This window comes from Columba livia, chromosome 8, assembly GCF_036013475.1.
Source record: "Columba livia isolate bColLiv1 breed racing homer chromosome 8, bColLiv1.pat.W.v2, whole genome shotgun sequence".
In the NCBI taxonomy this organism is placed as follows: Eukaryota; Metazoa; Chordata; class Aves; order Columbiformes; family Columbidae; genus Columba; species Columba livia.
The window spans coordinates 13,309,119-13,333,632 of NC_088609.1; the positions used below are offsets into that span (position 1 = coordinate 13,309,119).

Genomic DNA, 24,514 nt, shown 5'->3' on the forward strand with positions numbered 1-24,514 from the left:
CTAAATGGTTTTATTTATTTACTAATGCAATGGATTATATTTCATCTTAGTACATTGTTATTTGTCAGGGCAGGTTCCTGAGAATGTGGAAACAGAAGTTACTGTTATAGTTATGCTGTGGGGGAGTAATGCATGGAATGTGTATCAGCAAGTTCACTTGAGAAGTTAAGGCCTGAGATTATGAGAAAAACTAACCCACAATATGAATTTTTTACAGCAGAGGTGTAGTTTGATTTTGCGTATTCCAGGGATGTGTGCCCATGAAGTAAGCTAATGTTGTCGTCATTTTTTTTCCACTGCTTATTTTTGTTTTCCTTATAAAAAGAAGAAACAAAGCAACTAACAGCTGGGAAAAGTGTGCTAGAAATGACCTTCAGCTTACATGAAAACAGGTTTCGTGGAGGATTAGCTGGTGCAGGGTTTGGAAGTGGGAGCATGTTTGAAACGCTCTCTGGATAATGTGTAGCACCTTGAAAAAAGGGAGGAAGCCAGAAGTAAGAGAGGCGACTGTTCCTAGAAAGTCCTTAAGTTTTCTTGGAAAGGTGGTGAATTGTCCACAAGCAAATGTTTGTGCTCTGCTGTGACATCTAGAAGAGTAATGAAACCGGCCAAACTGTTCTTTGTTTCTACAGGGAATTGTTGCTGCGGCTCGTTCAAAAGGAGAACATAAACAAAAAATCTTCTTAACAGTTTCCTTTGGGGGGATCAAAATCTTCGATGAAAAGACAGGGGTAAGTAAAATAATCATGTGATGGAGCAAAATTGAATCTTTTCATGGTTGTTTCTTCAAAAGCATTCCCTGGCTGGGTAGTAATATCTTACCAGTGGAAGCACACATAAAGCATCTGACAAGCTTGATAAAGGGTTATCATATATCAGAGCAAGCCATTGACTGACGTGTAAAGTGTAGCATGGGGATGTGGTTTATTGTAAAGCCTTGTCCTGGATACTTCTGCAGAACCACTTGAGTACAGGGATGCTCCTTATGTGCATAAATACTCAGAGCTCGAAGTCTGAAAGAGGTGAGAGGGGGTTTGTTTTCCTCCTGCCAGGTAAAAAAAATTGTTTCTTGGCAATGCCAGACTACTGTTTGCAGAAAGCTTTAGCAGTCTGTGGTACAGACTAGTGTCTGTACCCATGTGCGTTTTCTCATCCAGTACACCAGTGCCCAAGTGCACCAGTCCTCTGGATGCTGCTTAAAACTCCCTGGCAGTACCAGGTGACCTTTGAGAGTGTACAATCGTAGAATGGTTTGGGTTGGAAAGGACCTTCCCAGGTCATCCAGTCCAACCCCTGCCATGAGCAGGGACATCTTCACCAGCTCAGGTTGCTCAGAACCCCGTCCAGCCTGGCCTGGGATGTCTCCAGGAATGGAGCATCCACCACCTCTCTGGGCAACCTGGGCCAGTATTTCACCACCCTCAGTGTAAAAATTTGTAATGGCAAGGGAATGGGATTAGATGCTGTGGTTGTCTTGGATTGGCACCTTTGTGTCATGGGAAGCTGAGGGGAAGAAAACAAGCTGGAACAGGGAGCTGCAGACAAGGCCAGGAGAGTGAAGCTTGTTTTCCCCAAGAATGAGGTAAGAGAGAAAAGAAAGAGCACTGGGAGCTGGGATTCCCTGAAGAAGGCCCAGAGGAATCCTAAAGAATTCCTGTCAGGTCCATAATTTTCAGTCAGCACAGTGCTAATCTCCATAATGCAATATACTCCTATTAACAGCAGTGACTGTCTTCTGTCCGGTATGGAGTAACTATAATAATCAGAGCTCTTGTATCATCAGTGGTAGAAAAAGTATGTATTGTATGGAATCGGAGATGAAAGATATTGCAAAGTTTGTGGTTGCTGTTGAGTCCAGTAGCGTCTGGTTGAGAGATATGCAGGAGACTTCCGTGCCTTCGCAATTTTTGCCACAGCAATATCATGTTTGATTTTTTTAAATTGCTCTGAAAGAAGAAACCTAAGCAAACATTATACTTAGATGTAAAGCAACAACACACAAACTGTTTTAATCCTAATTAAGAAGAATTTTACAGCAGTTTAAGCTCTGCCTTGAATTTTAAAAAGCTCTTGATTTAATCTTTTGAAAGATGAACTATTAAACATGATGCCAGAAATAAAACCCTACTGATGATAGATGAAATTATCCTCACCAGTTAATTTATATTATTAGAAAATCAATGTCATTGAGCTCACTGATACATAATACAAGTAGTTAGTAATGAAAAGCTCATTTGGAATATGTTGTGTACAGCGTATGCAAAGTATTCATACAAAAGCAGTGTGTTAGAGAACACTGCTGAGGTTACAGCCTGTGCTCAGGAGATCGGAAATGTCAGGATTAGGGCTGCCAGTGCAGTCATGGTTGGGTCCTCTAATAAAAAGACACGAACTATGCTATGACGCAGGTTTTTTTGGCCAGAGAATACCGGTTTCATTCAGTGTACAGAACTGAGGATAATGCACTGATATGGTAGTATTTCGTTAGTGTGCAGCCTGCTGCCATGCCATGCACTTTGCACTGAGGGCACAGCTACTTTCCTGAGACTAAAGCCATTTCTTGGGAAAATAAAAAGAAAAGAAGAGAGGGAGACCTGTCCTGTGGCACTTGTCTCTGACTGTTTCACAAACGTAGGATGTATTTTCATAAAATAAAGAGAGAAAAGGGGATTCTTTAGAAACACAGGTGTGGTTTAGCCACAGATTGCTTTTCCTAGAGCATCCTGCACACTCGCCTGTCTGTAACTAGTGAGGCGGGGACATGAGAATAAGTCTCCTTCATTTCATAACTTTGACACCCAATACTCTAAATCTGGCATAACCCTGTCATCCTCATAGTAACCCTGTCACTCACTCACTGAGGCGTAGAATGAAACCTTTAAATCCACCTTCCAGATGTCTGTCCCTAAGCTGCCTGAGAGATGGACAGGAGTATTGAATTGTCCTTCTTGAAACAGGACTGTGGCAGAGGGGTGTGGGGAGCTCTTGACATAGTTTTGTATGTGCTTTTCTGAAAGCAGGAGAATCATTCTTTCCATGCCAAGCCTTTGAAGCAGGGCTGCATGAACTCCTCTGGTTTTTCACAGCCGTCATCCCTGCAGCTTTTCCCCCAGCTTGGGTCTTTCTGTGTCCCACACTTTCATGGCCTTGACTAGTTTTTCTCACAGTCTCTCTCATCCAGTCGGTCTCTGCTCCATCAGCCTACAGTTGTCATCTTGTTCCGATTCCTGCTGGTGGTCATGTACAATCTCAACATCTAACAGTTCAGGTCATCCATATAGCTGCAATAGAAATAATAACAAGGTGCTTTCCACAGCACAAGAGACAGATCTTTAGGGTGATGCACTGTTTCTCATCCATATGGCTTTGGCTTATCCTGGTGTAATACTAAGAGATATCACCTGTTGTGGTAGTGAATAGTATCATCTGTGTAGTCTTAGGTCAATGTCTTAAAAGTCACACCCAAAGAAAACTGCATTACTGCTGTAACATGGAGCCTCCTATAAGGTAAAATAAGGACAATGCAATTAGGTGATGCAGGACCCTGATGATCCCTTTCCCGGGTTAGAAGCAATACGGAAAATCTCATAAGCTGGAAGAACTGGGAATGTACAAGTGCTCAGCCTGGCTCTTTTAATGGGAAGGAAACAAAATGGGTTGCAAAAAGGTTAGGTTTTGCTCACACAGATCTTCTGATATCCATGTTAAACTTCAGAGATTATAAAGTTTCGAGACTGATGTTCACATTTGTGCAACAGGGAAAGAAATATGCCCTTAAATAGGGAACAGTCTAGATGATCTTGCATTTGCTTTCTTCTCCTTTAACTGCCTTCCCTGTCCACCACAGTGCTTTCCCCCTTACTTGGGTTTCCATGATTTTCAGATTCCCAGAAGGATATTTTGAGCCACAGGGCTCATTTATTGTTTATTTGGAAAGGCTATTTACCTCTTTAGAGTGTCCTTTCTTCTTTTTTGTCATTGGCTATTCCTATCACGTCTGCCACAATGGCAGTCTCATGTGGTAGAAAAGAGAAAAAGAATATTCTGAAAAAACATAGGCTTCTGTATGTTTAGTATCTTTTAGGCTACTATTGGATTTTAATTTATCACAATAAAAAAATCAATTTGTAGCTCAAAACTAGCAAATTTTTTAAAATTGGCAGTGTCATAGCTGACTTCATACAGATGATTTAGGGGAATTGCTCCATAATTCATTACAGATGAAGGGCTGTAGTTGGGTTACTACTGAAAATGATAAGCAAGGTTTTTTCCCCTGTACTTTATAGTCCTCTTTAATATGTTCCAGACCTAATATTCATCAAAAAGTATTGATTTTAATAATGCTATTATTTCAGCCATCAGGAATTCTGCCCTTTGAGTAAATTTATCCACGAAGGAGATCAGGTTGAAGGCAAACTATCATTTGAGAAGAATTTATCTCACCAAGAAAAACACAAGGAGGATTTGCTGTGAGCTTGCAGTGTAGATGCAGTACAATTTAGACCATCCATAGCAGTGCAATAGAAATAATAATGCTCCTCTCTTACATCTCATCATTCTGTGCCATTGATTAATCCAAACAGGTCCCTTTATACCACTTTTTAAATACTTAACAATGTATTTAGAAGGGCCCCACTTAGCAGAGCTCACCCTGAAAGCTTGTAGTTTATATACGTTGCAATATAGGCTCACTCATCTGCTGGAGAAGCCTGCTCAGGTGGGCGGAACACCCCAAATGGTTCTGCTATTAAAGTCCCAACATCAGCTGTACATCCTGAAGGTATATATTTAGTTTGACTGACAGGATATTTTCCTGTTATATGTCAAAATTGTCATTACACATGGGTTTTGACCCTCTTTTTTCTAATAAATGTACCTTTTTTTGTCTGCTGTTATATATTTGTCATCCATCCCACTTGCTTTCTTCCACTTGCTTTTCTCTCTCTTTCTGCCAAATATAGACCTTACCTGAAGGAAATACAATTATTTAAATATATATTAACATAAAAAGTCTGTGACAATTATCATAATACTAAACTCAGACTTTTTCTACCCAATGCCACTTCAGAGGTTTAATGGCTGCACATTATATGAAAATAATTTTTGACCATTTGTTCTGTCATATTCCCCCTGCACCCTGGTGACATCTCAAGACGTCGTCTTTCAAACACAGTACAGTTCATTAGTAGACTTGCATGAGAGCTCTTCTGTATTTTGAAAAATATGGTCTGTAGAAGGCAAAAATGCCACTAGATGCATCGTGCCATTTAATATTCTCATTTTCAGGGTAGAAGCTAGTGGTTAATGTGTTCCTTAGAAAGTGACAAAAAGCATAACTCTCAATATAGCAAGATACGCAAAATTTTTGAAGGACCATCATTGTTCATTAGCTATTTATGAGTATTATTTTTTTAATCACACATATCAGGCTATCTCCCTGTGATAGCTTAGTAATGCTTCATTAAACGTGCATGACTAATACGGTCTCCATACAAAGGCTGTAATTGTCTCATTGTTTATTTATGTAGCAATAAATCTTTGTTTACTGTAGGTTACTTTACAAAAATGTATTTAAAAATAATAATTACGTTCTGTAAAATACTTGGGAAACCATTTTCTTCTGTATTGATGTAACAAGATATACTTCTAGACTCATGCGCTTTCTAATTGCAAAAGCCTGGTGATATTAATGGAAAACCCAGATGATGTGAAAGAGAAATATGATGAAAGCAAAAAAAAAAAATACTAATTAGTTTTAAGTAAAGAATTATCAGCTTGTGGGTGTGCAAATGGATGGAATATACTGCAATATGTGTCTATATGAGCTATTTTTATAGGTGAAATATTTATTTAGACTCTGCAGTTGTCCAAAAAAATTGTAACAGACTTCTATCAGTATCTTGTTTGGTTTCATTTGTGAGAAATACCCTAAACAGATGGATTGTAACCCAATTTACGAAGATGGTAGCTGTGTCACTGATTTTTCTTAATTTGTCCTATGCAGCACCCTGAAAGCAAGTTTTCTTTTCATTATTTATTCCATACTTTGGAGGGACTGGCTAATATTTTAGAGATGTTGACCCATGTCTTTAGCAAAATACAGGGTTTGGCACAGCCTGTGGGTTTGGATAATTTCTAGGAATACTGTAAAAGTCTGATTGGGCTACACTATTGTAGAGAAGTGTTGCAGTGTGTTACTCATGGTTTATGAGTTTAATCTGTAGCCGTTTTCTTCAGGCTGTCAGGGTGATACCCAGGAAGGAAAACTGTATATATAAATATACATGTATCATTTTGATCATCTGTTCCCATTCTTGTTATGCATCCCTTACTCTAACTTTTGTTGTCTTTGAGGAAGATTATATGGCTCCCATGCAGAGCAGGTTTTACCTACCTGAGAAGGTGTTACTTGGTGAATACCTCCCTGTTTCGTGGAAGGGGAATGAGACCTTATCTGTAGCATTTTGTACCAAAAAAAAAAATTACACATTAATGCTGGCCACAGAACTAGTGACTGTGCTTCTGCTTTATCTCTGAACAATGTCCAAATAAATAACACCTATAGCAGCTGGTTCTAATCCTGCCGGCCTCAGATTGTTCTAGTGAGACAACATTATGGCTGCGATAGGATCCAACCACTGTTTTAGATGCCTATGTCTTGCCTACCTTCTTGATCTTTTGAGGTCTCTTAACCTTGTAGTTACAGATTTTTCAAACATGTTGTTAAGGTTTCTATAAAGAGTTCTCCAGCTTGTTTGGAGACTTCTGTCAGGTTTGTGCTGATAACCCCTTTATTTGCTGCTCTTCTCCATTTGATGTGAATGATAGTGTTAATTATGCTGATAGATTGCTAACAGGACAGCTAAACTTGGCTGAAAGAAAATTTTAGCAAGATTAAAATTCTCGCTGTTGGCAGAAGATACCTCATTTAAAATGTACCAAAGGTACTTCTTGACTTTACTGGAAATCTGTTGGTTCTGGCATCTTTGACCAGAAATCGAGGTACGATTATGGAACTATAGTTATTTCTTAAAGCACGTGTGCTGGAGCAGATGAAATGTCAAACTGTCAAGTCTTTATCACTGAGCATCTCTGAATATTTAAAAATAGAAATGAAGGAAGGAATTAATCTGCTCTGTACTTGCTCTGCTGCGAGCAGGAGGGATGGTGCGATTAGTTCACTGAATTTTTGTGTTTGCCAGAGCGTGGTATTGGCCAGGAGATTGTTAATGGTCTGTGCCCAGGGCTTCTTCCAGTTCTAGGCCAGAAGCTCCCAGAGGTGGGTTTTGTCCTCTTCATTTCTTCAAAGCTAATCTTCCAAAGTTCCTCTTCATGGTTGATCTCAGACAGAGCGTTTTGTTAGCATTGTTAACTCATCAGCTGATTTTGACTCAAGTCCTTTCTCTGGTCTCCCACGTTTGTAATTTCTCTTTCCTGCAATTTTCATCTGGGATTTCCCAGGTGCTCTGTCCTTGATATCTTTTCCTGCTATGCTTTTAATCAGTTACTTCAGTTGCAAATATAAATTCGATTATGCTATCAAACCAAATTATACCAGTCCTGTCTCCTGTTCAATTCTTGACCTGTCTCTCCAGTCCTTTCCTTACATATTAAACCAACGGTTCAAGCTTCACATGGCTGAACCGGGCCTTTTAACCCTGATTCCCAAAGGTCTTTCTCTGACCTCGTTTTTGGAGTGCTGAGGAAAATATTAGCATCATCTATTTTTCAGCCCTGTAAACTCAGCAGCCTTTTTTGACTCAACCTCGTTTTCGATTGTCACATCCAGGGTAAATCCAGATCTTGCAGATTCTTCTTAACTGTTCTGAAATACAGCATTTATTATTGTGCTTACGGTTAAAACCCAGCCCTGCCTCTCTTCATCTTGTGTCTCAATTGTTATCCTTTTTTTGTCCTTGACAAATGTGACTTTTATTTTTGAAATCCATTGTGACTGCTGAGATTGCTGTCTCAGCTTGTTCTTTTGATCATGCCACACTTCTCTTTACATTCCTACACTGAATCTGCCTTCTCTATTTTATCAACCTATAGCCTTGTTGTTTTTTTTTTCCCAGGCTCTTCATGGCTGTCTTTGCTCTTTGTCCACTTTCAAGGAGTCATTCCACAGCACAAACTTCCATTCATTTATTTTGTTCATCATTCATTTATTCAGTTTTCACATAAATGACTCTGAGCCTTTTCCAATGCTATCCGTCATACTTTGGAGGAATTCCTTGCACATGTTCATGCAGTACCCCCTTACTTTTTCTTCACATTTCTCCTTAAAACACTTCCATGCAAAGGCCTTCTCCTTGCCCAAGGGTTTTTGAGGAGGAGTTATTTCAGTTCTGTGTCTCAGAGATGTCCCAGGGAGCATCTGGCCATTACCTTTCAAAGGTTGAAATTACAGGATAAACTCTCTGGGATTAACTTTTAATGCATATTTCTAGCAGAATTGTCTGTTTATAACAATTTATCATAAGAAAAGTTGGGTCTTGGACCACACTTAGGGCTTCTAGGGACTACAGTGATAAAAATATTATGTAATAACAATAAAGAGCATACTGAAAAACAGCCAAGTCAAATATTGCATGTACATTTGAAAATGGTGGTATCTGGCCATTCTTATGCCTTACAGGGATTTTATGCATTGTCTGCAGATTCTGCCTGCAAAAGATTCCTCTGGCCAGCTGGGAGTCTTGTGGTGTCACTTGGCAGTTTCTTTTCTTTCTACTTATAAGTATGAATACTAAGACATTTACGGTTCTACATGCAATAAATATATCCAATTAGAATATGACAGAGTAGGGAACTTAAAAATGCTGCATATTATTCCTACAAGGTATTTATATTCTTTGTGATACTTTAAAAGGGAAACAATAGCACATTTCCTAAATAACTTTTGATAGTTAGCAAAATGTAAATGTCATAAGAAACTACTTCCATAATTACATTCCTTATTAACTATTGTAATTCATTTCTTATTGGTCTTCCAAACTGCACCATAGACAGTTTGAATGGTTTGGGGTGCTCCACAGGGATATTTAGTAGCCACAAGCTCATAGAGATGCATTCCATAGATGCCCAGATTGCTGTATGAAGATTGTAAAATCCTTATATATTATGTAGGTTTGTCACCATGGGAAGAAAAGATCCCAAAAGGCAAAACTCACATATGATTTTGCACATCGTGACATCTGAGCGTTTGGGGATCAGGAACTTCGGTATGAACCTTATGTCTTTCTACTGAGCAGCTGGCCATACGGAGGAGGGCTGAAATGTTGCCTTCCTCTCCTCTGGAAATGCTCTGATCTAGAGCTGAGTTCAGTGGGAACTGCCTTGTAATATTTTTGCCGGTAATTGGTGTGAAGATAAAATAAAGCTATTCCAGATGTCTTATCCAAACTGAAATAATTTGTGGGAATTTGTTATAGTTGTATTTTTCAGTGTGAAAAGGGTAAAAATTTGATTGCTTTCAAAAAGGCAGCAAATTAGATTTTATGACTCTAGTGTTGGTCTCATTTGGCTGTGTATGGCCTGCTGTTGTTTAATCCAAGCACCCCCAGATGGATTTAGGAAAGGGAGGTGCTGCTATACGCATTGTGTGTTATGGTATGGGCAACCTCACCATATGCATGTTTGCAATTGCTGTTTAGCCTCCAGTCTATATGAGGGGGGTGGTACCTGTCTACAGATCTGTTGTAGCAAAAAAATTACTATGTAAACACTTCCAATTTTGTCTAGCTTTAATGTTTGGTATGCTTAAACAGAATTTGGCTGAATTTTACTGAAAACTCAAAAATCAGCTTTTGGTTATAAAAATGTTTGTTGTTGGTCTCTTCTCCCAAGCAGCAAGTGACAGTACAAGAGGAAATGGCCTCAAGTTGCACCAGGGGAGGTTCAGATTGGATATTAGGAAAAAATTCTTCATGAAAGGGCTGTTGGGCATTGGAACAGGCTGCCCAGGGCAGTGGTGGAGTCACCATCCCTGGAGGGGTTTAAAAGGCATTTAGACGAGGTTCTTAGGGACACGGCTTAGTGCTAGAGTTAGGTTATGGTTGGACTCTGATCCTGAGGGTCTCTTTCAACTGAAATGATTCTATGATTATGCATCCCGTAATATATTGGATCTGCACTATATCCCTCCAATGAGGTGTTGTCCCACAGCAGAAGACTAAAAGTATAGAGTTATGTTGGGATTTTTTTTCTGTAATCATTACCCTTTTGTGATTCGGACAAATAAACCAGGATATGAAAGCCACATTGTCATCCCACTGGCTCTAGTGGAGCCATATTCCTTCTTCTCCTTATAGAAAAGCACCCAAAATACGGGAATGAGGGTGGGCTGTTGCTTGCAAGTACTGATATTTTTGAGCCAGGTTAACGCATTACACACTAGAAAAAAAAATTCAGGCCCATTTTCAGCACACACAGAATTAAAATGGCTGGATTGCAAACTGCTCAGGAAAGGATTTAGAACAAGAAGTGCTGACATAATGATAGCGGGGACGGCTGAGATGAACCAAAACCTCCCTGCAGAGCAGTGGGGGACCTGGAGCCGGTGCTGTAACAGAGAGTGTCGTCCCCATTTGAAATCTGCTGTTCCTTTCCCTTGGAGATTCTGCGAAGCATTACACCCCAGGTGTGCTGGTGATTTTTTTCCTTCCTATTCAGTGTGTTTTATCTGGTAGGGCTGCTCTGTAATTTTCTGTTTGCTCTGGTAATAGCAATTCTACTGCCCATGCTTCAGAATTCCTGTGCTAACTTGCAGGCTGTTTAACCTCTGCTATTGCTGAGGTCACATGCGAGGGACAGAAATTACGTTTGGGAGAGGGAAACTACAGGAAGGTTTACTTTTAGAGTTACCTGGAGTTTGCAGGATGATAGTAATAGATGCCTATTGGCAATAAAATCAGCACATGATATTCTGCCCTCAGGAACATCTGTGTCTTTACAGGGAAGCTGGTAAGACCTTTGTTCAATCTGATAGTCTAGGGGGATGAGTAAATGCCTTTTCTTACACTTAGTTTATGTACTACATGGCCCTGTGGAAGGAGAAGAGGAAGACAGTGGTTGCCACTGGATACTCGTATGTGTTAACAGTTAACACAAATACCTGCTGTTAGCCCTGTCTTTCAGTTGAATAAGTAATAAATTTCAGATACCAAGAGATCTTTGCTTAATATATAAATAACTGTGCATAAAAGTTGGCTTCCTAAATGAAGTAACAGTGCTCATAACCTTTCTGGTTTATGCACTGTATGCTCAGCATGCAGGCAACCTCATGTCTTGGAGCCTAAGGGCTGGAACAGCATCTCCCGTCGTGCTACCCTGCACCTGGTGGTAATGGTGAAATTACAGCAGTGCCTAACGTGTCCCTACATTCTAGCACTCCTCTAGAAAAAGCAGCGTTTAATGGACTCTGGCTTGCCGTTAATGCTTTTTAATCCTTTGTGGTTCCCATCCTAACTCCGCATTGTTGTACTTCCAGCGAAGGGTGTGCACTAGGTGAGGACAAGCACTAATTAATTTGAGTGCTTTGATATTTAAAGCAAGTGAGAAGGCTAGGTATCTGAAAATACCATATATGGCTCCCAGCCCCAGCTCTGCATACCTCTGAGTGTTTTTTTTTTTCTTTTTAGGTAGACAAAATATGGATCTGAATATATGGATCTGAATCTTTTTGTTTTTTCTTTTTTTTTTTTTTTTCTTTTTTTTTTTTTTTATTGTGTCCTTGCATTTAAAAAGGCTGAGTTGGTTCGGAGGACATTTTATAGCCTTATGCGATCTTTCATTAGCCAAATGCACTCCTGTGAAGGTTACAGGAATTCGGAAGTATTTTAAAGTATAAAGAACACGAGAGCGTAACCTGTGCATGTGCAAGGCTTAGTGCTGAGCAGTGCTGAGTGTGAAGTAATGAGGAGGTTCATTTTTGATTACGAGAAGAAGACATCCCATGCACAGAAGTTGTAAAGGGTGGAAGAGAACTAAAGGCATAACTAGCAGAAACAAGCCAGCACCCATGCTGTAAAGGGCTCTACTGTGGGCATTAAGTCGAAGGCGAGGGCAGCGCTGCCAGGCAGCTTTTCTGAATGGCAGACACTGCGTGACACCCGCTGCCAGGACAGCAGAGCAAGGCAAGGAAAGAAGAGAGTAAACACAATTGAGCCATGCTCTCTGCTGGGCTAGGTCTGTGTGCAGGCTCTTTAAACAAAGCTTACTTTTGGAGATTTTGGTTAGCAGGAGAAGACTAAAACCAAACATTTGTCCTGCTTTTACATAAAAATGAGCATGGAAGAAACAACTCTGGGCATTAAAATGTGCAAATGGGAGCTTCAGGGCTCCCTTTTGGAGGGTACCAGGGCAGAACTAAATACTCTCCATTGCCCGAGTTGAAACATAGAACTGTTGACACACAATGTGCCAGGCATCTACTGAGTATAACTCCAGAAATTCCCACCTCGGGATAATGCAGGGGGGGAAAGAAAAAGAAATTGAGCCAAAAATTGTGTTCTTAAGAGTCCCTTTGAGGTTTGCCTTTTATGTTTTGTTTTATTCTTATCTTAGGGCTCAAGTACTGCACACACTCGCTGTGTTGCTACAGATGTTTTACGTCCTAAGTTAAATGTCTGTTGTGGGACCTGAACAAATGAAGGAGCAGCACATCTATGGGGTTATCTGAAGTTAGTTTTTACATGCAACTATAACTCAAAGGAAGAGGTTTTCTCTCTTTTTTTAGGAAGACTGGAAATAAAATGACATGGTCTTTGTGACCAGGATAGGTAGTTAAAGTACTATCTCTGAATGGTAGAGCTCATCGCTCCAGAGTCATCTTCTGCAAACTTGCAGGTTCACTGAGTCCATCAACAGCCGTCGGGCTCCTTCAACACAAGTGTTGTTATAAAGCTCTGTGATTGCACACCTCCGGTTACGGAATAATCCGAGATCTTACAGCATTGACAGAGGATGTTCCTTAGTCTTTTCAAAAAGTCTGCCATAGCTTCACAGGCCAGTTTTGCTTCGGGAAGAACGTCCAGCAGCTGAGACATCTCTGCTGAGAACCAGGAGGATTTCTCATGATAACGAATTCTGGCAAAAGTAGTAATAGAGAAGGGTGATCCCAGGAAGGAAAGCTTATTTGTGGTATGGAAAGGAAAACTCAAGTGTGTCTCATAACCATACTGATGTCTGTGGTAGGGGCCATTTCAGGATATCTCCTTTAGCCGATACTGTATATCTATCTATATGTTGGCCACTAGAAAACGAAGCCGTTAGAGATGAAGAGTTGGGCTAGAGTGGATTTTGTCCAGTTCTTTACTTGAAACCAAACTGTCATTTTGTAGCCCAGGATTTCTTGCTTGTATGCTTCGGTTTATTTCTGATTATGAAATCATGTTTGTATTTGAAGGATACAAAACATTGTGTCGTGTGAACTTCTCAACTTTTTTGCTTTCATTTTCATTTGGCTTGTGAACATGACATACTGGTTATACACGGTTTGTGAATTCAGAGTCCTTTTCTATTCTCATTCTTCTCTGTACATATGCTTTCCCTCAGCCCCCTTTAGAGTCTCATTAAATTGGTATGAGTATCTGAGAGACAGATAGATAAATATAGAATAAATCCCTCTTGTCCTTTTTCTTCTTTTCCAGGAAAGTTTGTAATGTCATGGAAGTAGATTTATGGTTAAAGAAAGTAGCTGTTTGACTCAGTGCAACTTAAATTTTAGTATTTTCAGATGAGTGATGCTTTTGTGATCTTGGCAAGCTCTGCTTTATAGGGTTTGCATGGCAAATTGAGAGAATCAGAGGCTGGTTTTCAGTGATGAGTTTTTTGAATCACAATGCTGCAAGAGGAGGGTGGGTTATAATGCTGAACCTGATGCTGTTAAGATCTGAGACAGTTAAAGTAAAAAAACTAAATCCATAGTTCGTTGGAGTTGTACAAAGAAATTTCTTGTACTGTTCATGTAAATCTGAAGCATTTCAGTAGGTGAGGAATATTGGTGTGAAGAAACAAAATGCAGTAAAAATATTGAGAGGTTCACTGATACTTTAATGAACTGTCTCTTTGCTGAATATTGTACTCCCTCAAATTCAAGATATAATCAATAAGGGTCTTAGAAGCTTCACAGTATATCAGGAAAAAATAAAAGGCACGGTCAGAGGTGCCTGTTGCTGTGCATTGGCTGTATACAAGCTCTGGCTTGAGAGCAGAGGGGCGATATTGGCATGTTTATGGCTCTTTTGATCTACTGCGCATTTTACAGAAGATGATGAGGTGGGTGCTAAGAGGGAATACATTTGGACAGATGTGTTTCATCAGCCCTGGAAACCCAGCAGTGACCACTGGGTAGCTGCCATGCCAAAGAATATAATATCCGTATAGGCAAGTATTACTGCTTGTACACCACATCAAAATAGTGACATGGCAAGGTAAAGCAATGTATTATAGTCTATAGGTGGTCCCATACAGCTGCAGTATAAGGCCGTATTGCATTACTGAGCTGATTATGGCCTAATGGGGCCATTGATTTTGGTGTGAAGGATCAGATTTGCTGCTTCTTGGCATCACAGTGCAATCCTTTGTTTTAACCATCCTGATAAAACAATGGCTCTGTCTGATGCAGAAGCAATAAGAAAATAGCATGAGACTCATGGGAGGTCCAGCATCACGGCTTTAGTGTAGCACATTTGTTTTTTCAAAGCTCTCTGAAAATGTTTCCTTGCCCTTTAGGATTTTCTTTGTCCTGGAACAATATTTCCAAGTACATATTTAAAATATAACTTGGGATTAATAGTAATTGGACAAGGGGTTTAGATTTAGCTAGCTACTTTCACTCCTGGTGCAATAAAAAATTGAAAAGCCTTTGAAGTGAAGATATGCAGTTGGCCATGTGTGCGTTCCAGTTTTGTTTTGTGCCTTTCACAAGTTCATATATCTAATAAATGGATCTTCTGTGTGAGCAACTTAGCATTTGCTTCGTAAGACAATGAACAATAACTAAATCCATGTCTGGTCTTTGTCAGACATTATTACAAATTATGAGAGCCAGACAGAAGTTTATTACCTTAGTGGTGTTCTCTTCCACAAATTAGGTTCTTGGAACATCCAGCTAGCTCAATATCGTAGATCCATTAATCACAATTAGACTGCTGTGCTGGGCAAAGTTAAGTCGCACTGACTTAATTGACTCCCAGAGTATATTGGGGGTCTCGGGTGAGGACAACTCCAGACCGGTCGAGAGCATCGCTGCGTGTGCCTGTGACAGGAGGCACAGACAAGGACGCTCCGCTTTGCTCTCGCTCCTCAGGTAAGATACAGGCAGGAGCAGGAGACTTTTTTCATCAGCAAAGGAAATGGTAAGGAAGATTTCAGATTCTAGCTGAGGCTGAAGTACCCTTTTAAACTATTTTCCCGAGTGCAACCAAATAGGCTCCCACCTGGGGTATTTTCTCTAAGTGCTTGTCTATATATAGGATGAATTGGAGTGTACAGATTGAGCTTAGTCTAGCACTTCTCTTGAAGACGTGCTTATCCTTACACATACGATTATACTCACTGACTTTTGTCCTTCCTGACTCAGCTGCACGTTGCCACGTAAGCCTGGGGAGTCACATAATCTGTTTTTTTGCTTCAGTCTCCTCAGTTGTTGAAGAAAATGGCTCTTAAGACTTTATTACTATTATTGCTATTAAGAGGAAATGAAATTTACATATCTTTTGGGTGCTTTGGTGTGTCACAGCCAGATGGCTGACCCCCTAGAGGGACTGAGTCTGTGATAACTGGGACTAAATCTGTCTCAATTATGTTTTTTATCAGCACCATATTTTACATGCCTGTTTGTGATGCATGGACCATGCTCTGATGTGCATATAATTTGAAAATGTACTTCCTGTGCCAAGTGTTTTTATTGCAAAGCTTGTGCACAAAACACCTTTTAGAAGTTGGCACTTGGAAAATTCTTCCTTTATGTTATTGTCTTCAAAATCAGTGTGTATAGAAGAAGCACAGGGATTAGACAGGTTTATTCCCTTCTCATTGTGAAGACATGCTTAAAGGCTGCCTTCTGAGAGGTCCGCTACCACATGTAAGCCAAATTACTGTGTTCTGTCATATACTGTTTATTCTGCAGTGCTCTCCCCATGGACATGCAACTGGGTACTCATCAGGGCAGGAAAGGAGTGTTGGATTTGAAATATGATGTTTCCTGTTTCCTTTTGTTTAGACACATAGTTTCCAAAGCTGTTTCTTTTGTAAGTGCTATCTTTTCTCCTTTCCTCAAACATCCTTGGTTGTTTTATATGGCCAGGGTGAATTTCTCGCCTCTTGACTTTCTGACCCATGGGAGCAAAATCCAAATAATTTTTTTGTATTAATCTTTGGAAAACAGGCCAAAGTAATAGGAAAAAAAAAAAAAAAGGATGGTAAAAAGCATCTGCCCGGTGGAGGACTTGCAGCAGCAGCCTGTCACTAATTGAGAAATGAGTCAGCAGTGATAAATTGTCAAAGTGTGTTGCAAAGCTTCATCAGGTTGGGTTTAGCTGCCTCTGGCATGTTTTTGTGCTGCGCCAAGTGCCCAGGAACCCCCAGGAAGGGAGAGGAAAGGCTGTGGGTGAAGACACTGGTAGCAGTGGGGAAGCAGTTGTCTTTTTGAGTGGATGAGCTCTGTCACCAGCCCTGCTCTTGGCTGCTCTGTGCTGTGTCCAGCAGCAATTCACAGGGAGTTTGGAGCTGTTTGTAACTATAGCTCTGAAGCACGCCAAGCTGCTTCCTCTTTGCTATTTCAGATTAAACTGAAAATTGCAGCAGTGGTTGGGAAAGGCTTGTTGCATTTCCCCCATCTGCTCGTTCCCTACATATCATGGCAGGCTGATGCTTTGCCACCCTATCTGCCACCCACATACTTAGTTGCAGAAAACAACACGGGCAAATACGATTTACTGATTCATTTTCCATTTCACTGGCATTTGAGATCATTGACTTGTTCCCCAAACTGTCTGTACACAGTCCCATTGAAACACTTGTCTGTATGGGGAATGGAAGCTGAGAGGTTCACAACTGTTTAGCAGGTGTTCATGCATCAATAATGGGTACCAGGGAAACTTCTATACCAGCAATGGTTTTTGGGAGATTTGGATGTTTTGGGGTTTTTTAAGTTGTCAACATACAGGAGACTGTTCTCCATCCTTGGCTGAAAGTTATAAAACTAGATAGGTCTGGAATTTGAATCAGCAACTGTAGGGAATTCAGGTGTTTTCATGTCTGCTCCTTAAGCATGTATTTGGACTGTTGGTGGTGATGGAGATGAGCAGCTCCAGACACTAAGTTCAGTGAAACAGCAGAGAAGCATTGCGCCACAAACCTGGGCAACTAGAGAAATGTTTGCGACCAGTTGCTGTCCTCATGATCCCTGCAAACCTCAGGATGTTGTAAGAAAGAAGAACGTGTGACAAAGTGCTGTGGTATGAACATCTTAGCACTGTCAGGGAGCACAGCAGTATCACAGGTGTAGCAGAGGAGACACACACCTGTACCACTCCAGCCTTTCTTGCAGCAGCGAGATAAAATTCATCTCTGAACCACTCACGTGTTTCGCAATTCATTGTTTTCACTTAATGTGTTGCAGTGAATAATGGTCAGTGTACTATTGTGCTTCTGGCTTGCTAAGCTTGTTGTGAGGGTGTTGCTGTAATTTTCCACGTTAGGTTTAGTTTCCATGATTTGTTCAGTGATCTTCCTAAATGTACAGGTCCTGATTTCCTAATGTGCTGCTGAGCAATCACAACATCAGTGGGAGTACGGAGGACTTGCAGGTAGACAGCAGCATGACTGAAACTATAGTCCATAAAGTTATTTTATTATGAATCCATTAAGGATTTTGCAGTTTAGTGAGTCACTTTTTGATGTTTGGGGAGATTTACGTGACACTTAAAATGTGCTGTCTCTTATTCAAATGTGATAGAGGTGAATAGAGAGGAATAGAAATGCAGAGGATGCTTGGGCCGTGTCTGTCACATACAACCCCAGTGTTGACATGGACATTAAAACAGCGGCACCTCTCTGAAAATGGGCTCACTGTTTAGTTATTCAAGGTGAAAGGCTGCACAACTTAAATCCCTGTGAAACTTGTCCTTGTAGATATGATATTGTCTGATACATGCTTCCTGCGTTCGGTGGGGCAGCATTTATGGGAGGCTTTGCAGCTTGCAGGATATTATTTTGTTGTGGCTCTTAACACTGTGCCCCAGGCTCCACTAAATAGACAACCTCATTAAAAGAGAAATAGCGATAGTAAAGCAGTGACTTTCTCATGCCATCTAACTCACATATTTGACATGATTGCTGGACCCTCCAAGTACTTAATTGATTGACTTAATTGATTTAGTGGCACTGGAGGCTACAGCATGGAAATAAAGGGGCAAGATGAGGATAAGGGGTGAAAAAATTTATGATAGGTGCCAAGCAGCCTGAGGAAAATTAGAAACGCTACAGATCTCAGAGGCAGCTGAATCAATTCAGTGTGATGTACAGGGAGCAACCTGGGGAAAGAGGAGAAGCAGGCAGTAGGATGTAAAAAAGGAGAGAAAATAATGGCTGGTGGGAGAGACTGGAGCAAACTTAAGGGGGAGAGGGAGGACGGCAGCCTTGGTGAATGGGGATGTTTTGGACTTCTTTAACACCAGGAAAAAGCTTTCTAGTGTCTGAATAAAATATAATCATGACATCATGTTTAGCCTAAAAAGGAGGATTTGTGCATCACAGGGCTGTTTTAGTTATCCATTGTGAAACATTATCTGTGCTTGCATTTAAAAACCTCAATGTTTGCAACAGTGATTAGAGTCACAGGGGACCTGAAATAATTTGGAGGCTATGTACGGTGGATTTTTTTAACAACTGAAGCTTAAATGTTAAATTACTTTCTAATCTGTGCAATATTTAATTGACTGTATTGAACTATAATATAAATTAAGTCTCGTCTATAATTTGTTCTGTCCTACTGCAGCCCTCCAAAACAATTTGATACCTCACTTATGAATTGGTAAATGGCTCGTAGCAGCACTCAGCAAAGATACAGTAAAAACATCAAATAGTGTGTGATGAAACCCATCAGCATGGGCATATGGGGGTGTCATATGAAAAAATTCTTTTATATGCTTCTGACCTACTAGAGACAGGGTGAAGCCATGGGAAAACCTTGAAGATATGTAAAAAAATATCATAGGGGGCAGATTGCTTGTGAATGTTGGCTGTTGAGCACTGAGCAGCAGTTCTGCTAGAAGCAATCTTCTGTGGCTTCTGTCTCTTTTCCTTTCAGAACTGTTTATATCAAGTATCTCGAGGGGGTGGCTACATGTGAGCGGTTACAAACTGAGGGAAAGGTGCCATTTCTGTTGGATTGTCTCATTTTGTGGGACAGATTAATCTGTGAGAATGCACCAGGTGCAAATCTAATCAGAACATGCAAAGACCTTGTATTTATAGGTAGTCTGAGTTCTGGGTTTCTGTTGGATAGCTGGATGAGACGGTGTTTCTCCCCATGCTGTCCCTTCTGCTGTCCTGTGCTCTCCTGCATGTCTTGCTGCTCTGAAGGGCTGTGCAGGGCATCAGGCTGATCCTTAGAACACAGATTTACAGAAAAGGTGCAGTTCTGGTCTTGCATTTTATCATGGTAAATCTCTACTGATTGCAATAAGAGTCTCATTTCTGCTTTACAATGAGCAAAGAATCAGGTGTTCCTTAAATAATGATGGGAATCAAGCATTGGAATGTGTAGAAAGGACACATTAGATCAAGGCTGTGAAAATAGAGGTTTGAAGGAATGCTTGTAGCTACATTTGAGTACAGATGTGTGTATGCAACATTGCATTTCATGTATATGTTCCAACTCAGCATCCCTCAAACAAATGAAAAACTCTTGCTAAACACTCCATACCATAAAATATGTGAAAGGTTAATGTTGCAGTCACCTTTACTTAATTTGTACATCTATTGATACAGTATGTAAAATATCATAACCATTAAAAATGTAATGATTTTTGAACGGTTAATGAGGGTTCCCAAATAAATCGGAGTGTCTCCATCTGCTGTCTTACATTGTGGGTGATACTTTTCCATGGTAGAGTGATCTTCAAATTTAATTCCATGAGGAAGAAATCTGATCACAGTTTAATTTCAGTGCAAAACGCTGTCTTGCAATCAATAAAGCAATGTCAAAGAACTTTGATTTAATAGAAGCCAGAGATAACGCTCCCTGTCATATGCAGAATAGAGAGATGGGAACATTTCATTTCATTGTAACAGATAGCATGCAACTTAGTTTTCAGAAAAACCTGATAAATCAATATCCTTGTATTATCTAAGTAAGATCTCATCATTAATTTTAAACGCTTAACACATTGGGAGAGTCTGAAGCGCACCTTCAGCTCAGCCGCGTTCAGCCCAAAGTCAATGGCAACACTTCCATTTTACTACGAGCAAGCAATCTCGATGTTGGGAAGTTAGGAATCATTTACTGTGAAGTGAAAGTAAAAAACGTCCACTCTTTTGTTTCATATGTAGTTGTCTGTCTCTTATGTGCTGCCTCTCCTTTTAAATTTCAGTCCATGTTCTCCTGAATTCTCATCGTTTGTCACTTGCCCTGCATGCACTCAGCCTTTTTGCTTCTACACATGCACATCTTTTCCAATTTTGAATTTTAAAATGTTTTTTCAACCTCCAAAAATAACAGGTTGTTTAGAGATTGCCTGGATACCATGCTGATTTTCAAAATGTGCTTTTCTCCAAACCAGCAGGAGTCTGGACCTCAAAAGAATTCTCCATGAAGCTTTGCCTGCTCTCATAAATAGCATTATCCCTAGATGATAAAAGAGCAGGTCAATATATCAGAAGGTAGAAATCTAAACTAATAGATTGGTTTAGATAAACTTTTCAAGGACATTATTTTAAGTAGAAATATTTAAATATTATTTTGGTAGTAAAATACTACTTAGTCCAAAGTGACAAAGCTGCTGGCACTCCAGGACATGTCTCTAGGAGTCTCAGATTCATGTCCCCACTCTGGGGAGAGTTTTGCTCATGCATTTAAAACAAAATTGAGTCTTTTTGTTATTACAGTTAACCAAAGTGGGATTTTAAATTAAATGTCAACTGTTGCCTTTAGCATTGTTGTCAAGTTAGGTAAGTGCATTTCCATGAATTTTCTGGGAAAAATACGTTTGTGGAGTTCTGCTACTGCTTTAAATGGAATATGGCTTGCTGGCTGATGGGAAGTGTTGCAGAGATGAAACAAGTCTGGTGCTGGTTCTTACCAAGGTTGGATATCTCAGCTCTGGCTCTGCAGCCCCTGCACGTCTGTCTGTACCCGGGCTCACCCTGTATGAAGCTACAGGTGCTGCTGCTGCTGCTTTTATATACCCACTAATATTGGTTCCATACCTAGGATGCTATGTAGGTAGTAGCCAGATAGCATGGTATTTTCTGTTGAATTGTATCTCATCAAAAGATACAAAAAAAATTATTCAGCTGAAGATTTTAGTCAAATTATTAAAGCAAGTCGAGTTTGGCTAGATTATGAAAAGAGAATAATCTTAGAGAGTTCAGATGTTAATTGATTTTGATACCAGGTTATGTATGTTTGTTTTAATTTCATGGGGCTGTTGAGATCCAGATAAAGCATTGATGAAAAAGAAATCGTACAGCTTTTTAATGGAACATTTTGATGGATATTTCTTACTGTGGTTTGGTTTTTTTTAATAGCTATTACAGCACCACCATGCAGTTCATGAAATTTCATACATCGCAAAGGATATCACAGACCATCGAGCGTTTGGATATGTATGTGGAAAGGAGGGAAATCACAGATTTGTGGCAATAAAAACAGCCCAGGCAGTAAGTATCAGATGACTGTCATTTTGTACAGCGCAACTCAATAGAAAAGCTGAGTTCATAAGAAGCAGTTCAAGAGGCCAATACAAGATTGTTTATGTGCTTAGAGTTGTCACAAGAGTCTGCTTAGATGTTCTTAAATAGCAAATTAATGAAAACAGCTTGGGAAAAAGGGAATGTTTTTCACTCTTTCTGACTTTTCATTATGTATTTTTTTTTTTTATAATCAGTTTCTGTTTTCCTTTCCAACTCAACTAGCCTGGAAACAAATAGGTTTGTTTATATCCCTATACTCATCTAGGTAGAAAGTAATAGATACCAAAGAGCTACTTTGCATATAGTTTACTGTAATTTCATTGTGTGAGAAACCACTAATATATGTGATTTTATATTCATATATATACCTTTTATATTAATAACGCCTTTTATATTCATAATTATAATTAATTTGCAAATACAGTTAGTTTGGTAGAAATTAACCTGAGCCTGGATGCTAAGGTAGAAATTAAATGTGGATGCAGTTCTCTCTGATTGTGGAGATGCTGTAACTGCTCTATCAGTAGGATGGGATAAGAGGAGTATATTTCCCACATAGAAACTCTCTTTCCTTTTTTTGCTTCCATAGGCTGAGCCTGTAATTCTGGATTTGCGAGACCTGTTTCAGCTCATCTATGAACTGAAACAAAGGGAAGAAATGGAAAAAAAGGCACAAAAGGACAAACAGTGTGAACAAGCGGTATACCAGGTACACGCATAAGCTTAGACTACTGCCAAGAAAAAATGTGGTTTGGCGTATCCCCCAAAAGTTGCTCCAAAGAGGCACTGAGCATCCTCAGCAATGGGTTTGACTGGTGCTAGCTTCAAACGGACAAATATGAACGCAACAGCCATCGTGAGCTCAGAAGTAGGATTAAACAGTGATGAAAGCGATCACTTGGGGCATGATGAATGTGTTTAGCTACTGGAAATGTTCTGTTCATTTCCCCCATAGTGTTTCTTCTAATGCAGAAGGAAAGTTTTAATGGTCAGTGTGTTGTAAGTCAGGTTTTAAACAGTCTTATAATTTAGGGAAGATTCAACATACTTCTGAATGCGTGTATTGGAATCAAATCGAATAAGGTGCAGATTGTTAAACTCGGATGAAACTTAATAAAGTTACTTTGAACAATAATGTGACTTTATCTGTATGCTAAAGAATGAAAACTACATACCTACCTGCCCAGTTTACTTATTTCTTTGCTGTCCTTCAATTTCTCAGTACAGTTCTTTTATCTCTACTGTTTATGTTCTTTGCTTTTACTGCCTGTCCTCTTACTTTGCTGTAGACAATTTTGGAAGAAGATGTAGAAGATCCTGTATACCAGGTAATTTCTGAAGCTGTATGGCCTTGGAGTTTCAGAAATGATTAGATAACATATTATCTTCAAACACAGCCAAAACTTTTAACAAGATGTTTTGAAATTTACTGAGAAAGGTCTTATGAGAAACTTGCAAATTTTTACAGAAAGTAGAATATTTAGAGATAAAGCTGTAAGTCCTGGCACAATATATCTGTATGGAATAGAATATTTTAGTTATAGAATATATCAGGTTAAATATTTTGTAAATATTTCCTAAAATGTGGCTTGTGATTCCAGATTTTAAGTTCCAAATGAGATTTGGCATCACTTTTTAATATAAACTCCAACTAAAAAGGGAATGACTTTGAGAATAAAGACAATAACATCTTGTTCCAATAGTAATAAATTGACATTTTGGTTTTGGCTTCTATGGGGCCGGAATTTAATTCAGAGGGTGAATATTTGGAATAAAAAAACCTACAGTGGAATTGATGTTGTAACACATTCCCTTGTTGCCATTTGAACTGTGGTTTAATAAGAGATCTGAAATTTAAGTCTTGTTTTATCCAAGCAAAATGTCTGGGAGCGAAGGCGATTATCAGAAAGATGTCAATATATTCATGTCCAATATCCTACTAAGTGTGAAGAAGAAAAAGATGTAATTTTGCTCTCGTGTTTTTGTGCTGAAACAAAATAGATTATAGTTTACCTTTTTTTTTCCTGGAGATTCTGTGTTCTTCCACTTAGGCATGTCAGTGGGAGGCACACTAAAAGAAAGTGATTCAACCATTAGTGAATGTTGAACAGTGCCTAAGGTGCAGCAAGAAAGATGATAAGAATTAGGATGCCCTAAATTACTGTTCGGCTTTTGTAATGTCAGGAGTCTTACTTTGTGCTCTTCACAATAAAGCAAGAACCTGAAAAGGAAAAGTGTTGTGACAGCCTTTTGCATGTGGCCTGTTACATGAGCACCAGCCTATTCTTCCAGTTCAAATTTAGCTTTTTTTATTCATAGATAATAAATATATGTGGAAATAATTGCCATTATGTAAAAGAGGCAATGTTCACGTTGACTTCAGAAAATTAATATTGGGCCACAGGCAGTCTCCCTAGTGAGAAAGAATTAGGAAGTTGCTCTAATGATCATTAGGGGAGATTTAGGTCTATTCACTGCTGGTTTATGAAATATGAAACAACCTTACTCTGCACTTTCCAACAAATGGGTTGTCCTGCTGCCAGCCTGTACTTTGAACTTGTTTCTTTAATGCCTGCCTATGTTTTTACGT

General features: G+C 39.5%; 1 protein-coding gene across 48 annotated transcripts in view; it reads left to right on the forward strand.

The window, feature by feature from the left end:
- The window catches only part of DAB1 (DAB adaptor protein 1), a 436,898-nt gene that overhangs the window by 375,845 nt on the left and 36,539 nt on the right, over positions 1–24,514 (forward strand). For 22 of the 48 annotated variants that reach the window (XM_065070989.1, XM_065070993.1, XM_065070980.1 and 19 more), the window contains 3 exons: positions 633–731; positions 21,760–21,891; positions 22,514–22,633. In XM_065070989.1, coding sequence (XP_064927061.1) covers positions 633–731; positions 21,760–21,891; positions 22,514–22,633 — 351 coding nt within the window. Of the gene's footprint in view, positions 1–632; positions 732–21,759; positions 21,892–22,513; positions 22,634–23,213; positions 23,253–24,514 lie in introns of all 48 variants that reach the window. The other 26 variants (XM_021295514.2, XM_021295492.2, XM_065070963.1 and 23 more) reach the window with 2 other exon arrangements.